We start from the raw sequence: 17607 nt of genomic DNA, 5'->3' as shown, positions 1-17607 counted from the left end.
ATGACCCACTTGAGGGTGGTGAAATCATGAAGGATTGGGCCAATAACTTCCAGTCTCAAGAATTTTTTTCCTGAGCTGGGGAGTTAGAGAGAAAATTCCATTTCTATAAAATAAGATTTGCCAGACCTGATAGGTCTCTCTCTATCTATATTATATAACTAAACTATTGTCGTATGTAAAGTAAACAAGGTTTTCAAAATGTTTAAGAAGCTTCATTTAAAATTAAATTAAAATGCTGATTTTACGCCGCCGGCCTGCTCAGTCCGCTGCTGGCCTGGGGTTCCATTCATCTAGGCTGGCAACAGCTCTGCACCTGCATGTCAAAGAACTGATAGACCAGTAATAAGAATTCCCAGACAGGAAGTCTGTGCTGAACAGGTTCATGAAAATACTATATCCATTATGCAGAGAAGACACAGAGGTCTTCACTAAGAAGCCCCCAAGTACATGTTGCCATTCAAGGATGGCTGCTTCTTGATGGGATGATAGACATTTGAGATGTTAAGGTATTCGGGATACCCATTTTCAAGGTAGAATAATCTAGCACAGTGCTTAGATGGCTGCAGAACCTTGCAAAATCCCTAAGGCTGAAGATGAACATTCAGAGCTATTGTGCTTTACGTTCTTTTAGATGCAGCAGTGCAATTTGTGTATGATGCTACTTATATCTATAACAAAGGGAAAATCCATTGTAGTAAGGAAGCTGTGATCTGTCTGTATGGCCTAGCCTAGGGGTTGGCAACCTTTCAGAAGTGGTGTGCCGAGTCTTCATTTATTCACTCTAATTTAAGGTTTTGCGTGCCAGTAATACATTTTAACGTTTTTTAGAAGGTCTCTCTCTATCTATATTATATAACTAAACTATTGTCGTATGTAAAGTAAACAAGGTTTTCAAAATGTTTAAGAAGCTTCATTTAAAATTAAATTAAAATGCTGATCTTACGCCGCCGGCCTGCTCAGTCCGCTGCTGGCCTGGGGTTCCATTCATCTAGGCTGGCAACAGGCTGAGTGGGATCGGCGGTCGGGACCCCGGCTGGGAAGGGGCCGGCAACCAGAACCTGGGGCCAGCAGCGGGCTTAGCGGGGCCGGCGGCCAGGACCCCAGACAGGCAGTGAGACTGCTGCTCAGCCCGCTACCGGTCTGGGGTCCCGGCCCTGCCCACATACAGTGGGTACCTACCTTCTCCCTGGTTCAAGCCCATTCTCTTCCCCTCTCTCTGCACTGAGCTGAGGGTGGGAGTGAGCTGAGCACAGGGCTGGGGGTGAAGGAGCAGGTTGGGGTGTAGGGTCTGGCCAGGAGCTAGAATGAGGGAGGGGGCTCATGGTTGGGGCAGGAGGTTTGGGTGTGGAGTGCTTACCTGGGCAGCTCCCATTTGGTGCGAGGGGTGCAGGTGGGAATGTGAAGGGGGAGGCGGTGCAGGAGCTCCAATTTGGTGGGGATATGGGGGTGAAAGAGTGGGGGCTGGGGATGTGTGGGGGTGCAGGAGTCAAGGCAGGGGGGCTGGGTGTGTGTGAGGAGGGTGCAGGAGTCAGGGTATGGGGGGACTGGGTATGTGAGGGGGTGTTGGAGTCAGGGCTGGGGTCTTGGGGGGGGTGCAGGGGTCAGGGCAGAGGGTTGGGTGTGTGGGGGGGGGTACAGGGGTCAAGGCAGAGGGCTGAGGGATGTGGGGATTGTAGGGGTCAGGGCAGAGGACTGGGTGTGTGTGAGGGGAGTGCAGGGATCAGGGCAGGGGCTTCAGGGGTGTGTTTGGGGGTAGGGCGGGGAGCAGGGTGGGAGTTGGGACTCCTGGGCTCCGGGAAGGGGCTGGTGTCTGACGCTCAGGGGAGGAGTGTGGGAGCGAGGACTCTGGATTCCTAGGTTTCCAGCTGGGCTCTAGTTGTTCAAGGGGGTGGGGGGCAGATGGAGATTAGGGCTCTGGACTCCTGGGTTCTGCCCTCAATGCCAGAGGGGAGCCGGGGTCCAGTGACCTAGGGTGGGGAAAGAGGCACGACCCAGCTGTTCCCAGGGTCCAGCAGGCGGCGAGCCACAGGCCCGGGGCTTGTGTTCGGGCTGTGGGATGCGGCCTGTCCCAGTACAGAGACAAGCTCATTCCCGGCTCTGGGGCTCCAACCCCGGAGCAGCCTGCCTGAGTCCAGGGAGTGGGGCCGGCCGTGCTCAGAGCAGGCGGGCAGATGGCGCAGCTGGGACCCAGGACACTTCCCCACTTACAGGCCTCACAGGCGTTGCAACTCCTGTCGGTCCGGGTCCCTCTTCCTCCCTCCTCCCGCCCCCCCCACCCCAGCGGGGCCGCTCAGACTCCGCGGACACCAGGTAGTGGTATGGACACGCTAACCGGAAACACAACCTCCCGCCGGAAGTGATGGAGGTTGGGGAAGCATGTGCAAATGCCAGTGGGAGGGACGGAGAAGAGCGGGCTGGGCAGGATTTTTAATGGCACGCTGCTGCCTGCCGGGGTCCCAACCGCCAGCCCCGCTCAGCCCGCTGCCGAACCCAGGCCAGCAGCGGGCTGAGCGGGGCCGGCGGCCGGGACCCCGGCAGGCAGCAGCGTGCCATTAAAAATCAGCTCACTTGACGTCTTTGGCACGTGTGCCATAGGTTGCCGACCCCTGGCCTAGCCTTTAAAGGGCCACTTCTGGTTGGCAAAGACCTCTAGATACATTAAATCTGGGTTCCCCACACATCAAGCCTCAGAAATAGCAGTATTCCTTTCAGTCTAAACTTGACTAGATGCTGGCACCCCAGAGGAAGAGAGCTCAATGTAACCAAAAAAAGAGAGAGTCCTGGTAAAGACCATTCCTTTTGTCTCCACAGAGGTTGGAACAGCATTCCTCTTTGTTTGCCTTCAAGCAGATTGGCATGAAGATATGCTGACCCATGCAGTGTCAGATACCATAGTTGCTAGCATTTGCCACTTCCTCAGTAGATCAGCCAACATGACTTTGGATCTCCATTATCTTTAAATGAGACTATTCAATAGACATCAGTTCTGAACTGGGGCAGGGCCGGTGCAACCATTTAGGCGACCTAGGCGGTCACCTAGGGCACTAGGATTTGGGGGACGGCGTTTTCTTTGGCAGCGACCACGGTGGCCGGATCTTCGGCCCCCCTGGTCGCCGCCAGCATTTAGGCGGAGGGAGCTGGGGCAGGGAAGCGCGGGGAGGGCCACCTGCAGCAAGTAAGGAGGGGGGCAGCACTCAGGGGAACTCCCCACCCCAGCTGATCCCTGCCCCGCCTCCTCCCCGAGCACGCTGTGGCTGCTTCACTTCTCCCGCCTCCCAAGCTTGCAGCGCCTAAGCTGATTGGCGCCGCAAGCCTGGGAGGCGGGAGAAGTGAAGCAGTGGCGCGTGCTCAGAGCAGGGGTGAGCTGGGGTGGGGGGCGCCTCAGGGTGGAGGATGGGGGATGAGCTGCTGTGGAGGGGGGAGCGCCTCAGGGTGGAGGATGGGGGATGAGCTGCTGGGGGGGGGCCCTCAGGGCGGGGGCTCAGGGACAGGGGAGGGCGCAAGGTGGAAGTCTCGCCTAGGGCGCGAAACATCCTTGCACCGGCCCTGAACTGGGGGGCCATGGCTCAGTGTTCACATCTCACTCCCCATCAGTGCCCGGCCTGGGCCAGAGAAGCTAATGATCCAGCCAGCAGACCAAATTCAGTGATGAATCCTGGACACATGCTACCCCAGGCACATTTTGCATATGCTAAGAAGAAGTTGTTCTAAACCCAGATACCTTATCCAGTTCACTTGCTGCTGTCTCACAAAAAGGCAGAGCACCTAAAACACTTTGGCTCACCTATTGAAAATCTAGGGCATCATCCTGGTTTTCCCAGACCATGTAGCACCCAATATGGATCCATAAATTTCAGTTTAAAGAAAAATGCAACTTATACCCAATGTGTGTTGCAAGTTTCCTTGAAGTCACTGAACCATTCAGTCAACTCAGAATAGCTTCTGTTACGTTATCAGTGATTTCTGTGCCTTTAAAATTTTCATCAGTCGCTTCTGTTTTTAAATTGTAAACAGTCATAAGGACATTCACCAAGCTGGTGATGGTACTTGTAGCAGCCTTGAAAGAAAAGCATATATTGAGATGATTGGCTTGGAAAATTGGGTAGAAAACTAATAGGATGCCATTGTCACCTGTGCACCTTCCTAGACTGCTATTGTTGGATTGTTAATTGAACAAAGAGCCCCGTATTCTTATCTTAGCAGTTAGTCTGCCTCAGCTCAGAAGCTGGCAGAGTTTTCTTAGCATGGCACAGGCATGGCATACTTCAGTGTCAGATACATGCCTTCCTGTATGATCTTAGTCATTGGCTGTAGAATTGCATGTACTGGGATCCATGGCAGTGAAAATGTAGGTGGTGCCTTAGCCTGCTTCTGTAGGACAATGCTTCAGTCCTTTCTGCTCTCCCACTGGGAACCAAAATGTAACATCTTTTTCAATGTTGGCTGTGGCTCTCTTAGGTGGTGGTTGATAACATTAACTTGGGGAAAAGGATGTAACCTGGGTCATTCCCATGGGAGAACTTTGAATATATCTGTTCTATTGGAATGTAGTATTGTGCCCATCTTTCCAAATAACTGCTCAAAGCAAATGGGCTGCAAAGGGGGTGGGTGGGAGAGAAACATGGTTGATCAACTACCTCCATATGAGGCGGGTAAGACTTCTGATACAGGCTTCCCAACTAGTCATTTTGAGTGCAGTGTGATGGCATAATCACAGTTGCTTACATAAATAGGCAGGGAGACACACAAAGATGGCCAAAGAACAGCACATGTTGACATGGAAAAAACACCCATTAGAACTGTCAGCTACTCTCCTAGCAGAGAATTGAAACAACATGAAAGACTAGCTAAGCAGACAACATATGTCTAGTGGAATGAAAAATCAGTCACAAGCTGTTCAGGGCAGTATGGGGAACAACATATCAATCTGATTAATACCAAAGCAACAGGATGTCTTGAGTATTTCAGAAGTTCAGAGAATAAATATAATATTCCATGTTCGGTTTTGAGGGAATAGATGTCTAAAAGTTGAATTTTCCTTGTTATATAGGTATTCCCGCTCTGGCCCATGATGAGGAAGGTACTACAAAAGATAGCCAGGCCCACAGAACACATTATCCTCATAATTGAGGACTGGCCAAAATGACACTAGTTCACAGAATGGGTGAATCTGCAATTGTCATTTTGGCTTCCAGCAATAAATCTCCTCACATTGGACTTTGTCAGCCACAGTGATCAAACTCGCTTCAGGGATATGGCATGGCTGTAAATACAGTACCATTTTAATCTTGATAAATATACCTCTACCCCGATATAACTCTGTCCTCGGGAGCCAAAAATCTTAACGCGTTATAGGTGAAACCGTGTTAATCAAACTTGCTTTGATTCATTGGCGCGCACGGCCCCCCCCAAGCGCTGCTTTACCGCGGTATATCGGGTCATGTTACATCGGAGTAGAGGTGTAATCTATCCTGTTGCAGTATGAGAATTTGGAAGGTAGTGTGGCAATATAGGTAGTATTCCTGTGCTGTGTAGGAAGTTCATATATCCTGGAATTTTGGCAGGACAGTTGGGACATAGGGATGAATGCTGGCTCACTGAAAGTTAATTCAGCAGGAACTGTAACCTTTCAGGTTCATTCAGATAATGTGCCATTGTGGGGGCTCATTGCATCACAGGTTTTGGTTTGTTTTGTTTTTTAAAGACTGAAGAAATTGAGAATGATGATCAATCCATAATGAAAAGGTAATTTGGTCCTACCTGCTATCTACAAGCTTCCTTCCTACATAGTTTTCATCAGGACCAGGTAGCACTTAAGATAGCGCCACATGCTTTTTAATGAAGTCCCCCTCTTCTTTCCTTCAGAAGCAGGATGTATTTGCTACTTTCCTTGTCCTATCCCCAGTAACAACAAAGAAGCAAGATGACATTGTTTGAATGGAACTAGAACTTGAAAAATTTATCTGAAAAGAACCCAGAAATTCAGATTGTCTGACACCTTTCATTGTATATGAAGGTGTTAAAAAAGGACATATAGCCAAATCCACCTTGTTGAATTGGGACTAAACAACTAATTGGCCAAGTTTACTTCAGAGTGAGAAGACAGCGTTGGCAGCATTTAGGGTCCACTCAATATTAATGAGCTGCCTCTTGGAGAAAGCAGATGCATCTCTGATAGCAATCTGTTAAAATGTCACTGTGTGCTACCTTCACACCTTTGCTGAGCATTGCAGGATGAAGTCTAGACCTCAGTGGATGCAGTTTTTGGAGGAAATGGAGGAGCCCATTGTGGAGTGCTAATTCCACCCTATAGCAATCAGAATGCTACTTCAGGAGGTCCAAAGGTCTGGAATGGAAATTACCCACTTGATCTGTGGGTGGTTTTTTTTATATCCTCCTGTTTATCAGTCCAGACCCCCTTCTTATTGAGACTAGCGTCACTTTATGTAGTTTCAAGTTTTTTATCCAAATATTTTGAATTTCTAGTAAAATGCTGGAAAGAAGTTATTAACTTTTGAAATGTCAAGTACACTTGATGAGCTGGGTACCCCTTTATATACAGGTGATGAAATTACTGGAACAGCGTGTATTACTGTCTTCTTTTGCTCGTAGTTATACCTAATTGTCTGGAATAATAGAATTTAGAAGAAGGATAATTATTGGTTATAGAGAACTTCCCAAAAAGCTTGTTTATGGAACAAATGTACATTCCAGGCTAAAATACTGCCTATGCGTTTGCACCTTCATAAATATTAGGAATGAGTAAGGTCTTGAGGATTTGAGCCAATTGGGGACAATGCAGATAAAAAATCCCAGGAGAATGATTCCAGTCTTGATTGAAGAGATCCGGCTGTGGAATGAACTTCCAGACTCCAGCATCCCTAGGAAACTGAAACCTTCCACTGTCGGGGAGAGAAAAACATCAAAATCTTTCCACTATAGCAAGAATGACATTCACAATATTGACATCCCTTCTATGCGAATGGGTCCTCTTCCCTGCTCCCCGCCCCAACCAACAGCAATAAAAAATACCCAACACAGTTTTGACTGATGTAGACAAATTCTCGTGGTGTAGTTTTTAAAGTATTTGTATGTTAACTCCCGATGCACCTTCTTTTTCAGATGTCCATGGTGATGTGTTAAAATGCTGAAATGCCTAGTTTGCAATAGAACAGAAGCACAACAGCAGAGATTTCTTTTTTGGTTTCGTTTTTTAAATTTGCTTTTGTGCAGACCAGGGAGAAAAGTATTGGCACACAATTTTAGGACAAATATAGCCGCACCCATAAGAGATTGTAGTGGAAATGTTCACATGTGAAACTGATACATATAACTAAAATAGTTTTGATTTCTGCAGATTGCTACAGTCTTGTAAACCACTTGCAAGCAATGTTCCCAGCTGTATTCTCAAATTACTGCAGAGCCATTTTCCTTGTGGAGAGTAGAGGAGAAACTGTTAATATAGAAGAAAGTAAAAGTCTTTCAGAACAATAACAAGTCCATATTTTCAGCCCTAAACATTTTAAATACTGAAAGACTTGCTTTTCCTCTGTGTTACTACTTTCTGTTTTCCTGCTTCCCTTCATTATTTTTAGAAACTGAAAAATAATGTTTAAAACGTCTGGCATTAAATGTTTTGAGGTATAAGATTTCTTTGAGTGTATATTTCATATATTTAATGTACAAAACATCTGAACACATCAAGGCTGTATAGGTGTAGAATACATGCATACATTCCAGAAACTACAGAAAATATTAAAGCTATAAACTTCAATGTAGGGGAATAAGAAATGGTAAAGTTAAGTATAATGCATGCTCCAAAGGCGGCAGAGCTGAAGTTGTGCATTTATCCTGAACTTTGGCACTTCCTAGTAACTGAGAGTTCAACAATGCAGCTATTACTTCTAAATATAGAGTTTGGTAAGGAGTTATTTAACATATTTGGGACACCTGATGGTAAGAACTTTTTAACTAAAATAGTATTGTTAATATTTTATTTGATATTATAAAGCAATGTAAAGACTTGTGGTGCTTAAGAATCACAATTTCAGACATCAGATTACAAAGCCCATGTAGAGCAATACAAAGTATTTGGGAACAGTCTGAGTCTCATGAATGTTCTCTCTCCCTTGCCCCCCATTATTATTACTATTTTTTTAAATGGTACTTACTAAGCCTCAACTGGGCTTTATTGGTAACTATTAGGTTTAAATTGGAACCAAATATACCAATTCCGTTTAGGTTGTGGGATTAAAAAGTACCCTAGAACTACACTAATTTCAGAGGATAGCAGGTCCTGGTGTAAATTGGTGCAGTTCTATGTTAGTCTTTGGAGCTATCGATTTACATCAGCTGAGGATCTGGCTCAGCATGTTTAGTGTTTCAGTCTTTGTGATATTGAGTTCAAACTCTTCTCTGTATTTTGCTATATGTACACCTCTAACCCGATATAACACGAATTTGGATATAACGCAGTAAAGCAGTGCTCCGGGGGAGCGGGGCTGCACACTCCAGCGGATCAAAGTAAGTTCGATAAAACGCGGTTTCACCTATAACGCGGTAAGATTTTTTTGGCTCCCGAGGACAGCGTTATATCGTGGTAGAGGTGTACTACCATAGTCTAAAATTTATCTTTTGTGCTTCAGAATTGTGCAATCTGAGTATCAGATTTTCACTATGGAATTAAGTTGCTTACCACTGAGACTTGACATACGATCTTGTGAATGCACAGCAATTGCTTTTACATCTTAACTATTGCTGCTTGAAAATAATTCATGTTATTCAGGTTTTCCCTATACTAAATTGAGGGAGAAATGTAAACACTGCTGTTATGTTAATGTGGCAAAATTGTAAAAGATCTTTAATAGCTTTAAAAATAAATATTAGTCAATGTATACTAGAGGTTAAATGGAGGCTAGTTATCCTTTCAGAGCCTGATTCTCACTCTATTTGTTTTCTTCATTGTGTGTAATAGCCCACTGGAAATATAAGTGACATTCAGTTTCTTACCAATTTTTTTCCCTCTGTCATTGGATTCCTCTGAAAAGAAGTTGATTTTTATCTTCCTTCCTGGCTATATTTGTTCAGTTCAGGCGTAGCTAATATAGAAAGATATCAGTGAGGTAGCTTATCTAGATTATGCTTCCATGGTGACCCTGATCTGTGGTTAAGAGGGCTAAGTATCTTTTGAACAAATGATCATATGAATGTCTCTTGAAATATTGACGGTGAACCACAGAACAAAAGTGTGTTCTTCATTGCTTTTTTATGATGTATAAAGATGACCTCAGAGATGGTATTTAATTTTCATGCACACCCTCTTAAAAAGAAATTGGAAACATTAGGTCATTTCAGTTTTTCCCCTCAAATACTGGAGAACTAATTGAATAACCATCAGGCTGCATGTGGAATTTTCAAAAGCACCTACATAATTTAGAACACACGTTCTATTGACAGTGTAGCTGCAAGTTTCCCACACTACTTGAGATCTTACAGCAAAAAGAGCAAAGTCAAGATATTCGAAAGGGCTTGTTTTTTTTTTTATTGTATTTTTCTGTGGTGAAGAATTCTTTTGAGGTGGTCTTTGGACATCAAAGGAACAGTTAAGGGAATTATTAAATCTCATTTTGCATCTATGTGAACACTGAAATCTCATTTACACTAAGGCATATTTACACTTTCAAAGCAGTGTGAAGTGGCCTGGAAGTGGGTATAGTAAAAATTTGCTCCCACTTTTTAAAGTTCCAGATGTTTAATGTAAATGAGATCTTTGATGATTGCAAAAATCAGGATTGATTACCTAGGTGTCAGCCACTATTTGTCCTGGTCTTGAAGCAGGAAGGAGCATGTTCTTGAGGGAAAGTCCCTGAATAAGAAGTTTGACTCTCACTAGTAGTACCAATGCTCTGTCTGAAAGAGGGCAGGGGAAACAAAATTAACTCAGGACCCTGTGTGTGTAAAGGGTAATCATTTTTACTTAAGATAGTGATTTGAATAGGTGGAAACACATACTATAAGTTATCAGCTTTGCACAATTTTACTTGCCCATTCTTTTAAAAAAAATTTTTTTTTTAAATGGTAAATAAAATACCATTTAGGTTTTTCTTTCACTGTTACTATGGTTGCCATCAGGCCACTTTTGGTGAAGTTCAGATAAATTTTCAATTTTGCAAGTATTTGTTCATGAAACACATATTTAAAAATACTTGAGAAATACTTTTATTTTACAGCATTCCACGCAACTCCTAACACTTACAAACGGAAGAATACAGAAACAGCAATAGATAATAAACCTTGTGGACAGCATTGTTATCAGCATCTGGTAAGAGAACTTATTTCACTGGGTAGATAGAGAGTTGGGAGTTTTTTTGTACTTTCTATTTAGCAAAAAATAAAAATCAAGTGTTTGAAAAAGGTTAAGCCTGTAGTCAAATGAATCCAGTCAAGCCATAATATGCAGTGCTGTAGGAAACTCTGTTGATGACTAATGTCCCATGTGGTGTTAGGAGATACTGTGCTAATGAAAATGTAAAATTTAGGTGCTAGCAACTTGCAGTCAAAGCTTTCATAGCACTTTTCACAAAAGTAAGGATAGTGACTCCAGTGACCAGGCCTAAGTTCAAATTGGGAAGTTGAATTATTTCATATGAAAGTATGTACCTCTAACAGTATAGGGTTACCATATTTCAGGACATGGCCAAAGGGGGAGCTGGAGGTGTGTCTGTGTACTGGGAGGGAGTATTTGGGGTGTGTGGGAGGGGTTTGAGTGTGTACTGAGAGGGGCAGCTGAAGGGGGTACCTGCTGCCTCACTCTCCAGGTTGGGGAGGGGGGAGGGAGAGCTGTGTGTTGCTCCCTGTAATAGTGGCAGGGCAGCTGGCGCAGGCCCAGAACACAGCGCCTGCAGTCTGTCAGCACCTCCCTGCCTCTCCCCCTCCCCAGGGCTGGGAGCTGGGGCTTGGGTGCATAGGATTCAGCAGCAGTCGGGGCAGGGCAGGCGCCATACACACCCACACCCACCCCTCTACTTCTCCCCCGGGGATTTCCTGGCCGCCCACAGACAGTTCAAACCCACCCACCACCGATCTCTACGGAGGCCGCCCTGGAACCAACCAGCGCAGTAGCCGCCCCGCCCCCAACCAAAGGGAGGATTTGGGGGGTGGGTGTCTCAGCCCAGTCCTCCCCCCCGCCCACCCGAGTTGCGGCTCGAGCCCAGGCCGGACGCCCCTCCCCTCACTCAGCACTTCCAGTTCTGCCTTGTGGCCAGCGCTTCCCACCTCAGCAGGTCCCGGAAATGATGCACCCACTGTACGCCAGGCGGGGGAAGCGGGAGACAGAGACATGTGCCTTTCTGGCCGTTAGGGTGGTTGGAGCGCGGCGCACGTGGGGTTGTGAGGCGAGCCCCCTCGCCCCTCCGGGCAGGGGGCGAACCCAGTAGCCCCACCCCGCCGCTTGCCTGCGGGCCGTACAGTGGGCTGCATGTTGTGCAGGCCTGCTATACATTCTGTCAATCATATCCATCTCAAAGAAAATGAGAGAAAATACTATGCTGTATTCATCTTTCCCTGTAATACCAGACCTTTTTTTATTTATAACACCTTAACAGTTCCCAACATTTCTGTTTTTGGCAATGGACTTTATGCTGGAAAATTTTTATTTGTCCATCATCAAAGATGAAAGTATTTTTTCATTTCTTTAAGTGAAAATAGAATTTGGGTACTAATATCAAAGCTAAGTAAATTGAGATCTCAGTGTGTACTTTATTGATGCACACAGTAAAGATCATGAACATGAGATGACTGAAAAGCATTGTAGATAAACATTTTTAGATTTATATTAAAATATGTAAATAGTTATTTTATCTGAAACCTGCTGTGTAAATTATGCATTTTTTTCATGATTCAGGTTTTGGCTTTAAGTGACTAGTGATCCATTCTCACCTCCCTCCTTCCCAAATTAAAACATTTCAAATCCACGTACTGAAGACTCTTATTCTTTATTTAGGAAGGGGCAAAGGAGTTTGCAGCTGCACTGACTGCTGAGCGAATAAAGACGCCACCAAAGCGCCCAGGTGGCCGCCGAAGAGGAAGACTTCCAAATAACACCAGCAGGCCCAGCACACCAACAATAAATGTGTTGGAATCAAAGGACACAGATAGTGACAGGGAAGCAGGAGCAGAAACTGGAGGTGAAAATAATGATAAAGAGGAAGAAGAGAAGAAAGATGAAACATCCAGTTCCTCTGGTGAGGCCAGTCAATGCTTTAATAAGAAATGAATTGTGATTGTCAGGAGAGGTCTCAAACCGTAATTAAGCAACCTTAGAAGCCACATATTTTTGGGTGTATTTGGACTTTTAATTTAATTAGAAGATATGGGATGGTATCTTTATCACAGAGAGCCTTATAATGAAAGTTCAGAATAACTTCATTTGTTCAGCACTATCTCCTGAATACTTTCAGAAGCTAGACTGTGCTACCTGAATTCTTCCCACTGTCTGATTATAGCTTCTGTCTGTAGATGTGTTAAAATTTCTGTATGTGGTGTCTTCTCACTTAAAAAAACCAGGACTTTGTTCTGTTACAGTTCATATAACTTGATGTTTTTAAGAGTCATGGAAACTTAAATTGTGAGAGAAGCCTCAACCTGATTGATGCTCTTGATGTTGCAGAGGCAAATTCCAGGTGTCAGACACCAATAAAGATGAAGCCAAATATTGAGCCTCCTGAGAATGTGGAATGGAGTGGTGCAGAAGCCTCAATGTTCAGAGTTCTCATTGGCACCTACTATGACAACTTCTGTGCAATTGCTAGATTAATTGGGACCAAAACATGCAGGCAGGTAAGAAGTGAAAATTGCTTATTTAGGTGGCAGCATGCTATTTTCAAAACTGGATAGAAAATATATGTTAATACTCATTCTTATTATAAGAGAATTTATTAACCAACTTGGTTTTCCTGAGAACCCTGTCTTCTCTGATTTTTAAAAATTTGTACAATGAATTTTAGTGATTTGAATGTATCATACAGTTTAAAATACACAGCTATTTTTATTTGATCATTTAAGATCAAATAAGATAAAATAAGAGACATATCTATAAAGAAGAAATTTTGTGGCTTGTTATAATTTGTAAGGTGTTGGAGGAAATCATTCTAACATAATAGAAAGCTTCATTTTCTATCAGTGAGATATATGTTATGGTATCTCTTGCTAGGTGTATGAGTTTAGAGTAAAAGAATCTAGTATTATTGCTCCAGTTCCTGCTGAAGATGTTGATACTCCTCCAAGAAAGAAGAAGAGGAAGCACAGGTAAATCTGTTAATAAATAACCTTAGAAGCTAAACATGATAACCCATAGGACAGGGGTTCACAACCTTTTTTCTTTCTGAGCTCCCCCAACATGTTATAAAAACTCCACAGCCCACTTGTGCCATAACTGTTTTTATGCACATAAAAGCCAGAACCAGTGTTAAGGGGTAGCAAGGAGGACAACTGTCTAGGCCCCATGCCACCGGGGACCCCATGAAGCTAAGTTGCTCGGGCTTCAGCTGTCGGCTTGGGGCCCCAGGCTTCAGCCCCATGAGGTGGGGCTTTGGCTTTCTGCTCTGGGACCCAGCAGTCTAATGCCAGCCCTGCTTGGCGGACCCCCTGAAACCTGCTCCCCAGGAGGCGCTGGACCCTTGGTTGAGAACCACTGCCAAAGGAGACGTATTGAGCCAGCAGAATACAAGTAAGGTCTTTGAAAGAAAAGGCTGCTTATTTCTTCTCCTTATTCCTTTGCTTTCAAAGAACATCAGTGAAACAAAATTGTCCAATTTCTCAAAAACAAAACAAACCCTGTTCTACCTTTATAAATAGTCAAGTTTTTCCAAGGTGCTTATAGGCTTATTGCAACAAGTAAATTCAAGTTAGGGTTAGATTCACATTATTCCAGACAATGTTATAATAATCAAAAATTCACATTGATGTAGAATAGGTTAGGTTTTGTTGAATTAAAAAAAAAAGAAAAGGAAAAGGAGATACTACCACTTAGTAGATTTTTGTTTTTGTTTTTTTGTTTTGGGCAACATTCCTTGATTCCTTGAGGGTTTTTTTAAGAAATAACACTTCAGTAAGTCATGTGACTATGTCATTTCCCAATAATAGTCTGAATCAGTAGTGAATAGAAGATATTCTGCAAATTAGTATGCAGATTTTGTCCATATGGTAAAATGTAATGCTTCAGACAAGCAATAACCTGTAATTTGCTGGAAAAATAAGACACATCCTCCCTTTAAAAACAAAACAATTCTTGATCACCTACATGGACTTAGACATTCCGGCTTATTTACCAACTACATACTTAGTTGAAGAACCATGCTAGGAGTCTACTAAAGTTCCAGTACAAGACAAAAATAATATGGCAACTTATCTACCTTTAGTGAGATAAGTGATAAGGAAAGCTGTTATAAGGCTCTTTCTGAGGCTATAAAAAGCCCATCCAAAATTAACTTTCTAAAAGTTTTTTAAAATGCTCCCTTTCCCCCCTGTTTCTTGTCTATCTACTTTGCAACATGTGAACGCTTTTGATAGGGACAATTTGTCAACTAAAAATCTGTGGTCCAACAGAAACCCAAGCATGGGACAATTCTGTGCGTATTCTGGTGAATGTTTTTATTCCTAGAAGGGTGAGAGGAAAAAAGGAAGAGAAGAACTGTCAGCAGCCAATAGATCTTCGAAAAACTTTTTCTATTTTTCCTGAATGGCTGCCTGTTTCTCCCCTCCCCCTACTTTTTCCAGCAATTAATCCCTATTACTTTCCTGGCTCCCGTCTACCTGTTTCATAGTCTTCTTGCTCAAGGAGAGCCTTCCATTGATCTTCGTGCAGAAGCTGCAACAGTGATAAAATGAACTGACTGCTTGTAGTGTAGAGAGACAATCAAACCAGGGTAGAAAAGGGGGTCAGTGAACAGCTGGAAGCGGTCCTGCTCTGTTCAGATCACAATAGTACCATTGCTCCCTCTGCTTCATAGCTCTCAACTGTCCTGAGGCATTTGGTGGGCAAGATTTTTCAAAATCTGAAATTGTCCAGCCAAACTGGACAGTTGGCAGCTCTGTCTAGGAATGTTGTTAGCTTTGCATTCTGGTTTTCTCTGTTCTGGTTCATTGGGTGGGGAAGTGCTATACACCAATGTGTTCTTTCTGACTGGTCACCAATGTGTCAGTGATAAGTGATTTCAGGGTGTCTTTAATGCTTTTACAGCATCTCATTGGATTCTGCATTTTACTATGTCAGCTCAAAGACTAATGGGTTACTTTTCCTCCTATGTAAGAAGCATCTTGAGTAAAACAAAACAATATTGTCACACTTGTTCATGATGGTTTTCTTGTTTCTCTGCCTTCTTGGGAGAGATGCAGCTAGAGGTTTACAAGTGGCTGAAACACTCCGAAGAGGTAGAAAGTGTTCTTTATGTTGTTTCCAGTCTGAATCTACTGTACTGGAGCCAGACTGCGTAAATTGTGTTGAACAACCTTTCTCTGACTCTCCTAATTTTGGGACATGGCTTCCATTGCAGGCTCTGAAGAGCCTGCTGCACACTCCAGTTCCTTTCTGCCTGAAGACAGGAGAGAGCCTGAAGAACAATTCATAATGGCTTCCTACATTCACAGGCACCATCCTTCTGAAGGAGAGCTCCATTCGTAGAGGAGAAAAAGCAGCATCAGGCTCAGTTAAGAGCCTTTGTAACATCTTTCCTACCTGACTTGGTAGCACTTTTTCATTAAGCTTTCTGTTCAGTCTGGGTGGCCTCTTTACCAATATGCTGAAGCTGTCTTGCAAGCTAAACTGCTATTGTTTACTCCACATGAGCACTACCAAACTTAACTTCCTGCAGCATCGGGTTCCCACACCATCTTAGCATCCCAGTCTGCTTAAAGAATGGAGAGCCTAGTAGGAAATACAGCCTGCTCATTGCTAAGAGCAGTTTCCTTTGCTCCTTACTATGCCAAAGTCTTTTAGATTCCTGATAATGCTGTGCTAAAGAGAGAGGAAAACTTTCTTTTTTACACCTCTGTTGTAGGAGCCTAATAACTTCAGTTATCCTGAGGTGTCTTTTTATGTATCATCTCTGCAGCCTGACAATTTGTAAAAACTATTCTTACTAATTAAACCAAGAAAACAGCTCTGTATAAGAGACAACCAGTTTAACCAATTGAATAAAGAGCAACAATTCCACCAACTCAAAAGAATGTGACCATTCACTGAGAGGAGAGAAATTTGTACTTTAGTCATTCATTCTCATGTGCTTACATCCATATCTAGTTGATATGAATGAAATAGTTATCAATCTCCCTCTGATCTCACTGGATTAATAATGATCAGCTGTAATGAGTTTTCCCTCATTAAATAGGACTTGACTTCGTTTCTTAGACTACACTTAAGTGAAGAAATAATGATTTTCTATCCAGAGAGATTTCATTTCAATTCTTCTTTCTGTCCTTATTCTTCAGGGATTGGTTCTTCACAGCACCTCGCTATAGCTTTTCTGTATTATTCTGCCCAGGATACTGAGGCTCTTGTCCAAAGGCATCTTAAGTATCATCGTGGCCTGGCAAGCAGTGTGGCTGATGTCTTGACCCAAATTACTTGCATTCCCCTGTAAAAGGCTGCATCTTTAGAGCGAGTCTAGACACAGCATATTTAAGGAGTCTAATGAGAACAAAAGCAGAAAAGCAAAAACCTACTTTTCCAACAGATCTAACTACATATACCAGTTGAATTTTCATTTCTAAACTTGAGACAGATTCAGTGTTGTCTTCATGCCATTACTAGGGACAGATTTTAGCAGTTTCCCCAGAAATGTCTATAGCTGCTATCCAGTTGATGTCAGCATCTTCTGGATTTTTAGCCAGAAAGGTCAACATATTTGACAAACGATTTCAGTAATCAGAAGTGAACATAATCCAGAAGCATTCAGTTATTAAATGTGCAGGCAGGCAGGAACCAGATGTCTCCCACTTTGTTGGAGATCCAACATCAGTAATTGGCCTATTGTTCCTGATACCTGGATTTAGGAACAACACTTGTGAATGCTTTCTCATCTTCCAACATGTATTTATATACTGAAATTGCTCTTGCCTGAAAGATTCTCCAAGTACCACTTCTTGGTAAGCCTACCTCATCTGGCTTGATGTTTGCAACACCTCCTGACTATTACTGGGGAGAATGGGAGAAGTGGCATGTACAGTAAGAGGAAATTACTCACTAGTAATTGTTTGTTTGTCATGGTCCAGTATTTATTTCATCTTGCATCCCATGGGAAACATCACTTGAAGTTCCTCTATTTTATACTATCCTACTACTACTTTGCTGTGGAAATCTCCCACTTGACACTTTTGCCTCTTTGCTTCCTGGTAGTTGAAAATTCAACATTGTCTTCTGTTGCTGAGTAGGATGGAAGAAGAGATAAATAGAATTATTGGTGAAAAATCTCTCACCCCCACCACTTGTCCTATCCCCAGTATGTCACTCGTTGAGGCCATTAAAGGAAAGTTATAGTGCTTCCAGGCAACCTTCTACCTCTTAGTCATTCAGTTTCTGAAAGTCACCATGCTAATCTTAGGGTTTATGTT

General features: G+C 43.3%; 1 protein-coding gene across 5 annotated transcripts in view; it reads left to right on the top strand.

Moving 5' to 3' along the window:
* Positions 1-17607, top strand: part of EZH2 (enhancer of zeste 2 polycomb repressive complex 2 subunit) — an 88964-nt gene that overhangs the window by 59082 nt on the left and 12275 nt on the right. For 3 of the 5 annotated variants that reach the window (XM_039524247.1, XM_039524245.1, XM_039524249.1), the window contains 5 exons: positions 8476-8523; positions 10230-10321; positions 12002-12242; positions 12668-12837; positions 13211-13305. In XM_039524247.1, coding sequence (XP_039380181.1) covers positions 8476-8523; positions 10230-10321; positions 12002-12242; positions 12668-12837; positions 13211-13305 — 646 coding nt within the window. The remainder of the gene's footprint in view (positions 1-8475; positions 8524-10229; positions 10322-12001; positions 12243-12667; positions 12838-13210; positions 13306-17607) is intronic. The other 2 variants (XM_039524248.1, XM_039524246.1) reach the window with 1 other exon arrangement.

This window comes from Mauremys reevesii, linkage group 2 (assembly GCF_016161935.1).
Source record: "Mauremys reevesii isolate NIE-2019 linkage group 2, ASM1616193v1, whole genome shotgun sequence".
In the NCBI taxonomy this organism is placed as follows: Eukaryota; Metazoa; Chordata; order Testudines; family Geoemydidae; genus Mauremys; species Mauremys reevesii.
Note: the sequence above shows the minus strand (reverse complement) of the source record. Positions and strands in the feature narration are given on the sequence as shown.